Raw genomic sequence first — 16,767 nt, forward strand, 5'->3', positions numbered from 1 at the left:
CTGTTTTTGTATTGATGCTTATGGTAAAAAATGTAACAAGAAGTTTTATTTATTTTTTGTTTCTAATAGGAAATAATGAATTAATAAATGAGGCATTCCGAAAAGAAAAAATAGAGGAATGTCTTGAGATTATTTTGTTCTTGTTCATAATTGTAGACCCGGGGCATTAAGCCAAGCTCTTTCAGTCTTACACATGTGAATATAAATGATGTAGGAAGAAGGGAAGGCTAGATGTGGGAAGAATGCCAGTGACAAAAGAAGTCTGGCCGGTCAGTAAATGACGTTAGGATGGTTGGGTGTATATGTATGTTTATTTTCCTTCCGGTATTTTAAACACTTGAAGAAAACCAACCATTAATCAGTAAAACCAAGCCATAGGAGGGGGTATATTTGCTATATATATAACAAAGCATGTATTCAAAGTGTATAGATAACAAACAATTAAAAATGACTACAAATGCAGACTAAAACTGAGCAGAGCGGGCGATTTCACTGCACAAGAAAGCCAAATAAGCAGAGTGAGAAAAGATAGTCTGGGAGGATGTACCAGTATATTTAATGAAAGTAATTCTCTGTAGGATGTCCTGAATTGTCAGTCTATTCCATAGGTTTAGGATAAGGAGAAATAGCAGTCCCCATGCCTTGGAGTCAGAGTGTCAACAGGCTAGAACCATGCTGGAAAACAGCTGGACCGTTTCTTTTAATACTACATCTATGTTTCTTCTGTGGAGTTGTCCTGTGACTGCAAACTATTTTATGTGTCAGTTTCCTAAGAAATTTAGCAGAATGTTGTGGCACGGTAATACAGCACTGAATAGGCTGAGCAGGAAATATAAATTATGTCCAGCAATTAGTAGTTGATAACAATATAGAAAACTATTTACTTTTTTCCTGTATCTGTCACCTCATTATGATACATAATCTGGTCATTTATGTGGGCATTATTTTTTAGAGATAATATCTTCTCACAATGGAATTGTAGCAAATTAAATACAGTATATTCTTAGATGTTAGGTTTAAGTTAAAAATTGTTATTAATACCTTATTAAGGGTGCTTTGTTAAGATAGTCCTTTAGATGTCCAGGTGATTGTAGGCTCAATACTGCAGTTTGCAAGTCAGTGTGGAGACTTTTTTTTAAAATAAAAGCTGACTTTAAAACTCATGTTAAATTGCTTGTAACTAGAATAAAGGGCCTTTGATGCCTTCTTGACTTCATGAAAATTTAATAATCTCTCATAGTTAGTGAACAGAGTTTAATGTGGCAAAATGGCTACTGCCTTTCATTTGTCTTTCTGCTCTTGAGAAGGAACAAATCATCCTACACGCCATTGTAAGCAGTAAGCCTGAAAGGGAATCCTGGCAGCTAGATTCAACCTAAGGTACCAACCACACCTTATGAAGACACAACACCAAATAACTCCCTTAATAGTGGCTCCCATGTTCTGGTTAGTTTGGTTAATGTTGACTAAGAAATATGAATTTAAATGGTGTTAAATAACACAAACTATTTCTGAAAGATGAGGATCAGTCAAGTCACTGCATTCCAGCCTAGGTCTTGTGTTAATATAGACTGCTTTTAGTGTTTAGTGTAAGGGTGTGAGCAAAATTATTATTTAATAAGATTTATGTAATCTAGACATTCTTGTCTTAAATGGAGTGAAGCTGTATCTGACCAGGGAAATCATTAATAATAGCAATGTGGTGGGTAACATTTAATGGTAGTTAATTAATATTATAACATTGATCATGTATAGAACATTTTCTAAAGTTCAGTTTTGTACCAGTAAAAAGCCATGAAAATAACATGGATTTTTAGATGGCAAGTAACTTTGGCATTTTAAAAAAATGGTTTCTGGGAAATTACAAAATTTTAATATGTAACTATAACTCACAAAGGAGGATTCATGAAACTTTTTTAAAAAATTTTTATTTTATTTATTTTTGAAATTACACTCATGATATTCATTACTTACACTCATGATATTAATCACATTTGTGGTATTCTTAGATTACATTCGCAGTATTCATTCAATTATATGTTTAAATTTTAAATGTCGAATGTCATCATTTCTTGAAGGGGGTAGGAGGTCTTAAATACAGGCTTACAGCACAATGGGAAGACCCCGGAGGGTGGAAATTCGCTACTGACGTTTAACAATCTTGCATCTAAGCTGTTAACGCCCATTATTCAGGATACACAGACAAGGAACTTCCCTTAAGCATTCAGGAGGGTGGAACCTGGCAGGGAATTAGCATAGGGAGGATATCAAGGTCAAGGTCAGCAAGCAAGGCAACAGCTACCCAAAACGGGGGCCAGGGCCCAGTAGGTCCCCCTTTTATTAAAAAATGAACTTCTGACTTGGGTTGTGTGGGACATCAGCAGGTCACCTTACCCATCATGGAGATGCCTGCCCAGGCCACACAGGTGCTCTGTCTTAGGTTGGTGAGTGCCCCCAGGCATTACTCGTCTCTGAATACTCATTATCATAGTGGCTCAATCGTGTGTGAGCTACATAGTTAATTGTTGCCAATGATCTCAAAGTGGCACTGGGCTTGCAGTCTGTGTTCGATACAGAAAAGACCAACAGAGGTCCTATGTCACCCATAGCTAGTAGGCTAAAAGCAACTGAGCCATTTCTTTCCTTAACGAGCCATACTGTACATTGGAGTCCTTGTAAGATAGTATCCCAAAAGTAACTGGAACTTGAGTTTATAAATTTATAATTTTCAAAGCCAATCGAGAGGTATATAACTACTGAATTAAATTGCCCAATAGAATGAAAGATTAACTAACTATGGTAGCTACTTTTGTTGCCAGGGTCTCCACTGTGCTAGCTGTAGTAAGCAATTATGAAATGGTAATCCCAGAAATAGTAGCAGCGGTGTGCGCCATTGTTATAACAGCAACAGCGGCAGCAGCAATGTCAAATTCTCTTCTGGATTGTGTGGACATCCACTGGCATGGATACAACTCCAGTAACATGAACACCCAAGGCCCGTTTTTTTTTTATCCCAACATGACTTTAGCTGACAGCTCTTCTGGAGAATCCAATCTCGTGGCTACAGTTCCTAGGCTTACATTAATGCTTGCCAAAGCTGGCCATATTGGGCTCTTAATCTCCGTTGGCAGCAGAAGGGTAGATTTTTTCATGAATACCCATTAGGTCTCTGTCATGTTGGGCTTCAGCAGCAGCCATGGGGCGCATTCAGTGCTCAGGAATCCAAAGAGGAACTTCATTGTCCTGAGGAAAGACATAAACCAAACTCCGGGGCCACACCAACACCAGATCGGGTCTCCTCCATGTGCTAGTAGAAAGATCCTTCCATCGCTCCAGAGGGTGATTTGCAAGAGGAACCCTCCAGTGCCTATCTGCATCGTATCCTCCAGCAGAATCCACCGATAAAAAAATTTAAAATATATAAAACAAGGGAAAGAATAGAATGTGGAGAGGAATGATGAGTCCCTAGTTCTCCCTTTTTTTAACTTTAGTAAAATGTTTGTTTGTTTAATATTTCAAATTTTTCTTTTATTTTTATTGTTTAAAATTAATTTCTCTATTATCAGCTTGATAGTATGAATTCTTATCTTAATAGTGAGATGTTTCATTGAGGCTTGCTCAGTAATTGATCATGAAACTTTTTACCTATAAACCTTATAAAATGGGGGGGGGGGTTGTTGACAATGTTACTTTATTTCGGCATGGACACTGTTAGTTCTATATGCACCTTTTCATGCTTTTGACATAGGCCTTGCCAAAAGCATTAAAGAATGTGTTTTTAAAATAATGCCTTTGAATTTTAAAAAATCAGCACTTGTCTGATTGTTAGTAGTGATGTTGTGGTAGGACCCAAAGGAAATGAAAACATAGTCAAGAGAAAGGGACGGGCGTGTTGCTGTGCTGTGCTATACTCACTGTACCATGTTACAGTTCTGCTTTACCTGTCAGATTATAGAAAAGTATAAGAACTTTCTGTATTTTTTTTTACCCAAATATAAACGAAGTATTGAATAAAAGTCTTGGAGTTTTATAGGTTTTGCATAATAGATGTAGCAAATGAGAAATGCACAAAGAATCATAGAGTTTGAGTTTTTTAATTGTGTAAAATAGAACTTTTGAAAAAATAATACTGCGAAGTATGGATGCTGTGAAATAATCCTTCTGTACACCATGAAAAATCTGTTGCTCTCATTGTTATTAAAAAGGTGATTGTGAATAGCCAGGCAGAGTTTTGGGGACAGAGAATACTGGTAAGAAGAAGGGCGGAATCTGCAGAGTCGCAAGCCAGGCACAGAAGAAGCAACATGGGATAGATGAGGTAAACTAGTGTTGGAGCAGCACATAGATTAGTAGAAATGGGTTAAGTTATAAGAGCTGGCTGGAAACAAGCCTAAGCTATTGGCCCATCATTTATAATTAATACTATGTCTCTGAATGGTTATTTGGGAGCGTCTGCTGAGACATAGAGAAGCTCCACCTACATATGGATATCTGAAATAATAGTGAAGATTTTTTAAATATTAGAGAAAGGACTAATAATACAGTAGCCATTTGAACGATCCAATACTATTGATCTCTCTCTCTCTCTCTCTCTCTCTCCACACACACACACAATCAGACAGCTTCTTTCAAATCATTAGGTAAGAAATACAAAGATGTGCCCTTGCTGTGTCTGTGTTCTGCTTTCTAGCTGTGCAATAGAAATACCTATAGAGTTGAAAACTGCTCCTATAGACCACCTCTGTGGTCTTAGTTGGTTACCTAACTATGGATATTCAGACAAAAGCAGGTAACTTTTAAGATAATCTTAAACGTTACAAATAATTTAAGCTTAGTGATACTATTTGACCATGGTCTGATATACTTTTTAAAAAATAATTGATTCTGAAAATTTGATGCTAAGGCAACAATATGAAATCAAAAGAATTTTAACATTCCAAAATTGTGAGTATATTCTACAGAGGGAAAGTGCCTGGGTTTGAAGTATATGTGTTAAGTACTCCAGTTATCGTAAAGTAGTACTATGTGATGAGTGCTCGGCAGTGTATTGAACACCATGGAATCAAAACAGTTAAAAATTATGTACCTGTTATCTTGCCAAGGCTCCCAAAGTTCAGTTATAATAACACAGCTCTCTCAGGTGTATGTGCAGAGGCATACCTAGATGTGTAGTCATAAGTTTAGTTCATTATTCTGCAATTGTTTGGTACTGATGGGTTCAAAATACCACAAGGGCAGCTGTAAATTAGCATTTGCATTGTAGAACACAGAGTCAAGGGCAAAAATTAGTATTTAACCAGTATGTTTTGTGTTACTTGCTATATTCAGTCTATAGTAAAGCAATTTATTGTCAAATGTTTCTTCTCTATTATATGCAAAAATTGTTTCCTGTATATTTTAGAAAGTAATTTCTAGCATAAATATGGTATGTTAGCATACAGTGAATTAAAATACATAATGATAAAACTGGGTTTAATATTTGATAGCAGAGTAAATGTTAGAAACTAGTATATTTGACATTTCATAGGTTGAATGTAGAGCTGTTAATAACATATATGGGAATTAATATCCAGAAAATTCTTGAAGATATAAAAGTTTCAAATCTGGAGAACAGAGTAGAGTAATAGATTATGCATTGTATACCAGATGCTCTTTTAGGCATATTCTTGTATAGAGTCAGTGCTGGGGTCAGTTCTTATATCCATGGTTGGTTTTGTTTTGTGTCAAGGTGTTACTGTGTAGCTCAGACTAAAATGGATTTATTACCACCATACTAGCCTCAAACTGGATTCTCCTGCCTCATCTGCTCCAGTGGTGAATTTGTGGACATGCATCGCCCACTCTTGGCATCTTCTGTTTTTAACTTAAGAAAACAATTGATATTAAATAATAAAAATTCTTTGAATGAACAATTGTTCTGGTTTGACTCCATTTAATAAGCATTTGTTTAATTCTTGCTGTCTGTATTTTTCTTAAATATAAAATTATTCTGGTGTTTATATATGAGTAAATTTTTTTGTTTACAAAGCACAATTTTTGTTTGACTTTAAGTTTAAGAAATAGGTTTTGAGGTTTGCTTTATGACCGAAAGAATTGTACAATGTGAAATGTACTTTATACGCTGTTTCTCATCAAATACTCTCTTTTGAGATTATAGCATTTCTTCCTTCCCTTACCTACCTCTAAATCCTCTCATATTTCCCTTCCCTGCTCTCCTTCAAATTCTTGGCCTCGTTTTTTTTAAGTTAATTCAACAAATATTTTTGAAATTAATTTAAGATGCTATGTGTAACTGAAAATTGTTATATCTGAGTTTTGATATTTGACCTAATGATAAAGCTTATTATAAGAAATAGGTTTGTTTCAGTACATACGTTTATACAGCTCTTTCACCAGAGGTCTAAGCCTGTGAACTCTCACTTCAGAGCACAGGAGGGGCAGGGGTCTCGTTCTGATGGCCTGACTGCAGGCTCAGACTTCAGTCTTTGCCCGGGTGGGCAGTCAGTTTGCTCTGATGCTTCATGTTACAGAAGTCCTTTGTTTAAACAAGTTCTGTAATGAGAGCAGAGTTGTAGACTATAAAACCAGGCAGACTGGATAACAAACTAATCAAACACAGTAGTAGTTTCTCAAATGTTTAAAATAGTTTCTTAAATCATATTGTTAGGTCACTAGATGTAGCAGCTTCAAAAATAACAAATCAGATAATTTTTTAAAAAAGAAATAGTTGTTCACAGACAGTGGTATTAAGGTTACATAAAAACAAAAAATGGAAGAAAAAAATGACCCACAATTGGAATTGGGAAGAGTTCTCTGTGTTACATGGCTGCGTGTTTCTCTGAATGTTTGTATCATTGATGTTTCATGCACGGTCCTCTCCTTTGAAGAAAAGACATGTTATATGTATGTCTGCTTTGCCATGTGTTTTTCTTCCACTCTTTGATACTCTTCACTTAACCTAGGAAATGACTTGTGAGAAAAGAGGTTGGCTTGACCTTAGAAGAGAAAACCAGTCTTAAAAAACAAGACCAATAATCTATTATGTCTGTGTTCTGGTCAAAATGTGCTTAGAATTCCACTCAAATGTGTTTTAGAATATCAAAGCAGAATTCTAAAGACTCAAGAAATTTGTTCTTTTTGCTAGCCTTATCTGCTTAATTGTAGGATTCCCATATAGGTAACATTTTATGCTAGGGACTTGCTGTTGAGATTGAAGGTCCTGAGTGTGCCCTCTCTTTTGCCCAGTAGCTTGTTATGGGTTGGGCAAGCTGTGACTCCCTCAGCCTCCAGATTGGAATGCTACTAAGAGTGATAGTACTACACTGAAGCAATTTTAGTTGGAAGATTACACAAGGTGATATGCTTATGTCACAGACAGTAAGTGCTCACTAAAAAATTAGCTGCCATGATTATCATCATCATTTCAACTTTATCCTCAACTAAGAGGATAATATTATTCGAAATATATTTCTAGCAGGATGTGGTGGTGCACACCTTTAATCTCAGAGCTCTGGAGGCAGGTGGATCTGAGTCTACAGCTTGGTCTAGAGAGCAAGTTACAGGACAGTCAGGGCTACACAGAGAGAAACCCAGTCTCAAAAAACCAAGAAAGAAAACAAGAAAGAAAGAAAACTTACTTTTGCATAATATAAACATTATAAAACATTATTTAGAAAGTGTGTCTTGTTTTTTTATCAAGTTGAGAATAGTGTAAAATGGTTTTAATTTGCTGCTGAATTCTGATTGGTTTCATACATAATGCTTTTCTTTTAATCTTCTAGTCATTTTTTTCTACATCAAATGAAAACTTTAAACATTTGTATATAATGGTAGTTATACTGTATCTTTTGTTATATTTAGAAATAATTTTTGTCTTGTGGTTTTGAAATGACATTGCCACTACACCTAAAATGTGATTTTGTATTTTATAGTTTATGGTTAGAGTCCTGTATGATCCAGGCTGGTCTGGACTTTGTGACCCTTGTACTTCAGCCTTCTGAATGCTAGAGTTCCAAGCATTTGCTTTCCACAGCTGGCTTGCACCATGATTTTTATCAACCTTATCATCAGTGAAAGCTTTGGTTTTTGTGGGTTTTGTTTTTAATTGTAAGCAAAAATTTTTATTTTGAAGTAAACATTAAGGATAGGTGGAGCTTTTTTCTTAACAAAGCTTTTACACTCACAAATTTATTAAGAAGACACATTTGCTGATGTATTTTACAACTCAAATTTATTCATTCAATAAAGCATAATGTCAGATTATATTGCAGCCTTGTTCTGTGTTCCTACAAGGCAGATATTTTTTTTTTTTAAAGTCCTTTGGCTTTTGTATTTTCTGGGATTAAAGATTTCTGTGGCAAGTCATGATTTCAGTTTTATTTTTAAACTTTTCTGAAATGTTTTGAATTACAGTCTGCTTTTCCTTCCATTAGTGTAATGTATACATACATATATACATGGTAGCTCTTCAAGTCTTTGTTGAGTATAACACGTGTCATTAGATTTGTTTTAGTTTACTTTTTTCATCTCATACGTGCCTAGTTTGCAATGTTTAATGACCTCCAACGTGTGTGTGTGTGTGTGTGTGTGTGTGTGTGTGTGTGTGTTCGTTCGTTCTTTCTCTCGCATGTGTGCATGTGTACAAAGGCAAGAGCATGAGGTTTGGCACCTTCCTCCTGAGGTCTCTACCTTACTCATTCATTTACTTATTTTTTCATGTTTTGTCAGCACGAATGTCTATACACTATGTGCAGTGTCCACAAGAGGCCGGGAAAGTGAGTCAAATGTCATGAGTGTGAAGTTACAGATAAAATAGTTGTGAGCTGCCATGTGCTCAGAATTAAACCAGGTTCTCTGGAAGAGCAGCTCGTGTTCTTAACGACTGATCTCTCCTGTAACTATTTATTTCTTGAAATAGGTCTCTCGCTGAACCTGGAGTCCATTGTTATAGATAGATTGGTTGGCCAGTAAGCCCTCTACATCTCCTGTCTGCAGCACATGCCGCCGCCACCCCTGCTTGTGTTTTATGGAGTGCTAAGGACCTGAACTTAGTTCTTGTGTTTACAAAGCAGGCACTTTATTCACTGGGCCATCTCCCCAGCCTTGATGACTGTTTAATTTCTGACTAGATAGCAGATAGAGAATTGAACATTATTTGGGAAGATAGAATTTTCATTCTTTTTGGTTTTTCGAGACAGGGTTTCTCTGTGCAGCTTTGTGCCTTTCCTGGAGCTCACTTGGTAGCCCAGGCTGGCCTCGAACTCACACCGCCTGGCTCTGCCTCCCGAGTGCTGGGATTAAAGGCGTGCGCCACCAACGCCCGGCCAATTTTCATTCTTAAAAATGCTGTTTAGTTTTGTTCTGGGAAGTGGTTGACTTAGTTGGAAAAAGTTTAGTTCCCTTCAGTCTTGATTTTGTAATTTAGGAGGAATACTTGAACTATAGCTCATACTAGGTTGAATTGTTTCCCTTTGATATACTGTTGATGAATCATGAGATGTTTCAGTCTAGCTCCATTTGAGAGAGAGCTAAATTTTTTGTAATGTGAAATCCTTTGGCGGCTGCTTCCTGGCCTTTAGAACCCTCTTCCTAACATGCATTAGGAACTGTTGAGTGTAGTACTTGGGCTCCTAATAGCCCCAGTAGTTTTCAACCTTGCATACTTTACTTTCCTGGACTCTTAGGTTGTTACCTTTTTTAGTATCTTCTCTGTGTGGGTCAGGACTACAGCTATGAAGTTGGGCAGTTGCAGGCTGGCCTATGCTCCCTCACCACTGTCCTTTCTCTCCTTCAGTGCCTGATTTTAATAGTTGGTAGTTGTTGTCTATACACTTCGGTTGTTCTACAGAGAGTGAGAGGTGAGTCATTCTCTGGCTTCTTTGTCTTGGCTAGAAGTGAAAGTCCCTTATACATATATGGATTCAGACATGGGCACACTTTTAGTTCACCAGGTAATACAGCCAACTTTCCCAAGTCTACCACAGGGATAACAATAGATATTTTTGTGAGAAATACAACCATTCTTTAACATTAAAGTTTGAATTTTAAATTGATTCTTATCACAGAAGTATTTATATATGTTTTGTATTCTTTGCTATGGAAATGACCCCAAGGTTCCCAGTTTCTTGATTCATTGACTCTTTATCCTCACATCTCTTTATGGTGTACCTTAGAGAAAAAGAAACAGCCCATGCCTTCATTTATTAAATATTGATAAGTAACTGAATTGGTATTATATAATCTCTTAAATTGAAAATTTTTTTTTTTTTTTTTTTGGTTTTTCGAGACAGGGTTTCTCTGTGTAGCTTTGCGCCTTTCCTGGGACTCACTTGGTAGCCCAGGCTGGCCTCGAACTCACGGAGATCCGCCTGGCTCTGCCTCCCGAGTGCTGGGATTAAAGGCGTGCGCCACCACCGCCCGGCTTAAAATTGAAAATATTTTAAGTAGCCACATTAATATTTATTATTGTATTTGTAATTGTTTTAGTCTTGGGTGCTTTTTAGATTCTCCGATGATACATTACCACCATTTTATTCCACATTGATGTTTTCATGGAACTGCTTTTTAATATAGTAACCGCCAAAAACCTAGCTCTGCCAAGATGTGTTAAAAGGAATGTGGTGTGACCTAATACTGAAACAGATAGGCTCTGCGCTACTAGTTTGCTTAGTGTTTGATTATTGCTGTTTTTCCTGGAGATCCATTTAGCCTTGACTGTGTAGGTACATTTTCCTACCAAAGTTACTAACTGATAAAACAGAATCCTGTACTTGGTAGATCTTATTTCTATTGTCATTGTTTGTCCTCAATAATACAAAAAAGAATAGAAAAGCCTGTTTTATCATACCAGTTTACTTCTTTTGACTGTAATTGACACAGTAATAGACTGATGTCCTTCATAAGCAAGGTCCGACAATGAGTATTTTTATGGTTCACCTCTGATAATTTGCTTTAAGTCTGTGTACCAGTCATATTTATACTCACATTCTTAAATTGTTTCTCAAGTTTAAGACTTGTTGCCTTCATAAGTTGTCTATGTGGTTGCCTGCCCTTATCTTACAAATAGTTTGATAAGTCTTTCATCATGTATGTATGTTCCTTGCTTGGTAATCAGAAGTTATAGAAGTGAAACCTAGATAATTGTCTGTGAAACACACACACACACACACACACACACACACACACACACACACACGACTTGATACAGTGCAAGAGTAGACTTTATACTTCATTTTTATTTTAGTATTTGAAAACTTAGTATGTGTATGCAATAAAATATTAACTCTAACTCCCTTTACTTCCCCCAGGATACCCATACATACATTAGTCTCCAAACTTCATGTCCATCTTGTTTATTTTTTAAAACCCACTAAGTCCGTTTTGTGCTACCTATTTGTGCATGGTGTCCACTTGAGCATGGGTAATAGCAGTGGCCACTTCCTGGAAGAAGAACATTGCTCCCTTGCCTAGTAGATGTCAACTGTATATTCACTTTTAAAAGTTAAGGCCAATGGATATATAGTTAAAACAATTCCTACAGTCATTTGCTGTGGTTTTTTGTTGCCATAATTACTACGTGATATACAGCAAATAGTACTTCTTTAACATTTTGGGACCTATTTTTAAAAATACTTCTAGTATTGACTAGAACCAGTATTATTTAAAGCTGTAGTAATGGGTGGAAACATCACTAAATTGGAGAATTAAGTTTGATTCATCTCCTAATTGGCAGCTTGTTTACTGTGATACTTGTTCAACCTTGATAACTTTGTTTCCTTATAAGTAAAATAGAGAAGTGACATGCTTATCAAAGTTACTCATTATAGTCTAGAAATGGCACTCCTGGTTGTCTTGGTCACCAGCCTCACTGGATACATAGTAGGTATGGCATGAATATTTAATGAGTTCTCATTTGACTGATTAGTCCCATTGCTAGACTTTGGTTTGGGTTTGGAAAATAATTGAAAAGCCTTGTAATGCATTGTAGTAGAATAGATTCTGCTACAAAACATGGCTTTAAGCAATTAGCAATAGCTTCATGTTACAGAATGCACGTTCTGTCTTTGGAAAAAAGTATTAGTGACATTGTGTTTTGTAAAATATTTTTTAGGAGGAGCAAAACAGAGGCAAGCCCAATTGGGAGCATCTAAATGAAGATTTACATGTACTAATCACTGTGGAAGATGCTCAGAACAGAGCAGAGATCAAGCTGAAGAGAGCAGTTGAAGAAGTAAAGAAGTTACTGGTACCTGCAGTAAGTAATTTTCATCATTTGGATTCTTATTTATTTGTTTATTTATTTTTATTTTGGTTTTTCCAGACAGGGTTTCTCTGTGTAGTTTTGATGCCTGTTGTGGATATTACTCTGTAGCCCAGGCTGGCCTCGAACTCACAAAGATCCGCCTGGCTCTGCCTCCGGAGTGTAGGGATTAAAGGCGTGCACCACCACTGCCCGGCTCTTTTTTTTTTTTTTTAAACATTGCCCTTTTCAGATTGATTTGAAATTGTTGGGTTAATAAAGAATGGGTTGTTATGTGTTTGTGATTTTATTTAACCACAAAATATAAAAACAATGGATGGCTCATGAAACATATAATGTAAAAGACAGGATTGCTCAAATTCTTAACCAGGAATCCCTGGTTTATTTTTGTGAAGGAAGTGTGGTAGAGAAGCAAACCTAATTAAGCTACTTCTTAAAGTCACAGACTTAAAATTGCTTTGTTCTAGAAGAAGAATTTAGACTTAGCAGTCAGTAGGACGCTAAAAGTATTTTGTTTTTTGTTGGGTTTGTTTCTTTTTCTTAAAAGATTGGGTAAGCTGGACTTGTTGGCACCTGCTTATAGTCACAGCACTCAAAAGACGGGAGCAGTCGTATTTCTTGAGTTCCAGATGTGCCTAGTTTACGTAGTGAGCTTCAGGACAGTCAAGGCTGCCTGGTTTTTTATTTTGTTTTAAACTAAAACCACACAAAGAAAAGTAATAGTAAGTTAGAGATCTGTGAAACTTACTGTATTGGGAAAGAAGACTTAGTGGGAACTCTGTTATTTGAATTGCCTATATGCTAGGTTCTCTTCTGGCTCCTCTCCCCCCATTCCTCCACCCCCAGCCCCAGTAGAAAAGTTAATGTTGACTAATAAAACTCTGTTAAAGCAAGGTTTTGCTGACTTCATAGGCAGTGTTCCAAATGTTTTTCACACTTTGCTAATCTAAGCTAACAAGTATATCTGGGAATCTTTAGAGGAGACATTAAGAATAAATCTGAGACTGGTGTCGCCTGAGAAATTGTCCAATTGTCTCTGTTCTTATGTTACCTCGTTTTATTCTTCTCTTCCCATCTTCTCCCTCAGCTCCTCTTCACTTTTTTATATTGCTACACACTGTTTCTTTTTGATAGGAAATGAGAAGAAAATGATATGAAGTGGTTCTCTTCCACTACTGTAGAACCTGGGGATCAAACTCAAGTAAGGCACATGGGCCATCAAACAGTTGTACAAATGATCTCCTCCCTCCTCCTCCTCCTCCTCCTCCTCCTCCTCCTCCTCCTCCTCCTCCTCCTCCTCCTCCTCCTCCTCCTCCTCACCACCACCACCACCACCACCACCACCACCACCACCACCACCACCACCACCACCACCGGTTTTGTTTTTTTTTTTAAACAGCCCTGGCTGTCTTGGAACTAGATTTGTAGAACAGGCTGGTCTTGGATTTACAGAGCTTAATTTATTAAGCTCTCTTTCTCTCATAATTAATAACATGAAAATATTCAATTGGCTGCTCTTAAAGAAGCTAGGAAAATTGATAATGTGTTGTTAATGGAGCCATTTTGTTGCTTACATAAATGAGTTTGGGATCTGTTCTTTATATCCCAGTAATTTGTTCTTCTGTGTCCTGACAGTACACTTTTAATTCCTTGCAAGGAAAGAATTTTGTATGAATTGTGTTGATATAAGGAACATGGATAGGCAGATTGTTTATAAATGCAAGTTTTGCACACTGTTAAATCATTTTCTTTTCCTTAGTAATTGTGTGGTTTTGAAAAGCAGTGAGAGGGGACTTTTTTGAATATTCTGTTACTAGTTTCATAAACAGAAAAATACTGGAATGCTATGTCTCCAACATTGCAGAGCTCTCATTACCCTGAGCAAATGTTTACTAATGTAGCAAAAAGAAAATTGTTTAATAGTTTACACTCCTATTTACACATTAAATTTTTGTAGCCATTCTTTCTGTAATTTACTTTTATTCTAAAAGATACTATCTTGAAAAAGAATGTTGGTTTAGAAGCTTATTAATGAGTTTGAGAAAATGTTGGTCTCTCTGTTTCTTTACTTTAGGGTAACAACAGTAACAAAACACTAATGGTAAAACCTTGGAGCACCAATTCTTTCATTTGTGGAATTATTTGTCATTGGTGGTGCTGGTGCACTCCTTTAATCTCAAGGGAGGCAGAGGCACGCCTCTGAGTTTGAGACCACCCTGGTCTACAAAGTGAGTTCCAGGACAGCCACAGCTGTTACACAGAGAAACCCCGAAAAACCAAAAGAAAATAAATCATTGATACAATTGTTTGTTGCTTAGTGAGCCTTACTTGAATTTGCTCCCAGGTTCTACAGTGGTAGGAGAGAAGCAGTTTCTGAACGTTGTCCTCTGTCTTTCTCTTGAGAGCTGTGGCAAGATGTGCATGCCCACACTCTCTCATTCCCCCACACAAAGAATTAATTAGTTAATAAAAATGATTTGTGTCTAGAATATGAAAAGGTGGTAGCAAATAAATGAATGAAACTTTTAAGAAAGTGCATAGTACGTATTTTATGGGAAAATATCCAGTTTTGGTAGCTCTCTTCTAATAAAGGCTTTTTGGATTATAGCTGTTTCTAATAAATAGGAAACTGATTTTAAATTGTACTACTTGGTATTACACTAAAGAAATAAAACTTTAGAATTACAAACTATAGGATAAAACACACTTCTTCTTCTTCTTCTTCTTCTTCTTCTTCTTCTTCTTCTTATTATTATTATTATTGAGCTGAGGATCGAACTCAGGGCCTTGAGCTAGGCAAGTGCTCTAACACTGAGCTAAATCCCAATGAATTAATTTAATACTGAATAATAATTTCATTTTCTGGTATGTTTCTACTTATGTCTTTAATTCAATGTAGACATTACATTAAATAATTTATCTTAATTAAACTGAAGTTTTAATGTATATTTTTTGATGCCTATACCAAGATAATAAGACTTTAAAGAAAACAGATTAACTATTTGAAATTTTCTCCATAATTAGCCAGTTCTATGATACTTACCCTTGTGTAAGCTTAGCCAAGAGGAAAATAGTCTTTTATACAAAGCGATAGTTACACTAGCATGAAATAAAATGAACTGTCCATTTGTAGTTTTAGAAAAAGTCATCACACACACACACACACAAAAAGTGAAGGTATAATGTTGGATTGCTATGTCGTGAAGCACCTCATGCATTTTGCCGAATTTCACCTATTTGGAGTGTCATGCAACTGAGAATTGCCCATCACAGGTCCTTTCTTTATACTGACTCTGGGTGTCTCTTACATGGAGGTCCCTAGTCATTGTAGTAACCTGTCTTTCAAATCAGATGCTTTTCATATTCTAGAAGGGAGGAGATGGTGAAAAAAAAAAAGAAAAGGCGGTGGTGGCGCACGCCTTTTATCCCAGCACTCAGGAGACAGAGGCAGGCAGATGTCTGTGAGTGCTAGGCCAGCCTGGTCTACACAGTGAGTTCCAGGACAGGCTCCAAAGCTAAGCAGAGAAACCCTGTCTCAAAAAAAGTAAAGGGGGGGGCGGGTGCTTGTTCTTCGTACCCACTAGCCATTCTTTGGCTTTTGGGAGACAGAGTCTCCTGTAGTTCAGGTTATTCTTGAACTCCTTATCCACCTACCTCCACCTCCCAGATGTTAGGATTACATAGTGCCAGCATGCCCTTCTCATTTCTTTGATTTTCAATTAACTCTTGCTTGTTGAGAAATATTATTTAGCAATTGGTAATAATTTATTCTTCCTCCAACCAGTTAGCAAATAGGAAAGTTTTGCATTGTAAGGCCTGAGTTCCTATAGTTTATCTTCTGATCTGTTGACTACTATTTCTTCTTGGGGAAAAAAAAAAGCACCTAACAATTGCATTTGTTCTTATTATTGATGAATAATAATCACACATTTGTGATATAAAGGTGATATAAAAACTACTTCAATTTTTTTAAGGCTTCTTTTGTGTTGCAAATAGTTTTTGCGTACAATATATTCTGGTGCAGTTTCCCCTCCATTAACTCCTTCCAGATCCTCCCCACTTCCCCACTTAACCTAAATCATCCATATCCTTTCTTTCTCTTACTAGAAAACAAACAGGCATCTTTTAAAAATGAGGTAAAAACAAACTAGAGTCAGATAAATTAAACAGAAAAAAAAAAAAGAGCCTGTGAAAAAGCATAAGAAACACACTCAGGCATAAAGACACATACATTTACACAAATAGAAATCCCATAAAAACACAAAATCAGAAATCATAATATACAAACAAAAGATCTATAAAGTAAAAAAGTAAAAATATATCCAGTAAAAAATATCCAGACAAAATAAAAAATATCCAGACAAAGCATTATGAGAAAAAGGGGTGGGAAACACTCCAAAAATTCATTAGGTTCATTTTGTGTTGCCCATCTGGGCATGCAGTCTTCCTGTAAGTGTGGATTTTGTATATCTGGTGAGACTGCATTGGAGAAGTTTTCCTTACAAGTG

General features: G+C 36.5%; 1 protein-coding gene across 5 annotated transcripts in view; it reads left to right on the forward strand.

Moving 5' to 3' along the window:
- Qki (QKI, KH domain containing RNA binding) overlaps positions 1-16,767 on the forward strand; it is a 132,834-nt gene that overhangs the window by 77,707 nt on the left and 38,360 nt on the right. For all 5 annotated transcript variants that reach the window (XM_028866651.2, XM_028866654.2, XM_028866650.2 and 2 more), the window contains exon 4: positions 12,110-12,253. In XM_028866651.2, coding sequence (XP_028722484.1) covers positions 12,110-12,253 — 144 coding nt within the window. The remainder of the gene's footprint in view (positions 1-12,109; positions 12,254-16,767) is intronic.

Source organism: Peromyscus leucopus, chromosome 8a (assembly GCF_004664715.2).
Source record: "Peromyscus leucopus breed LL Stock chromosome 8a, UCI_PerLeu_2.1, whole genome shotgun sequence".
Classification (NCBI taxonomy): domain Eukaryota; kingdom Metazoa; phylum Chordata; class Mammalia; order Rodentia; family Cricetidae; genus Peromyscus; species Peromyscus leucopus.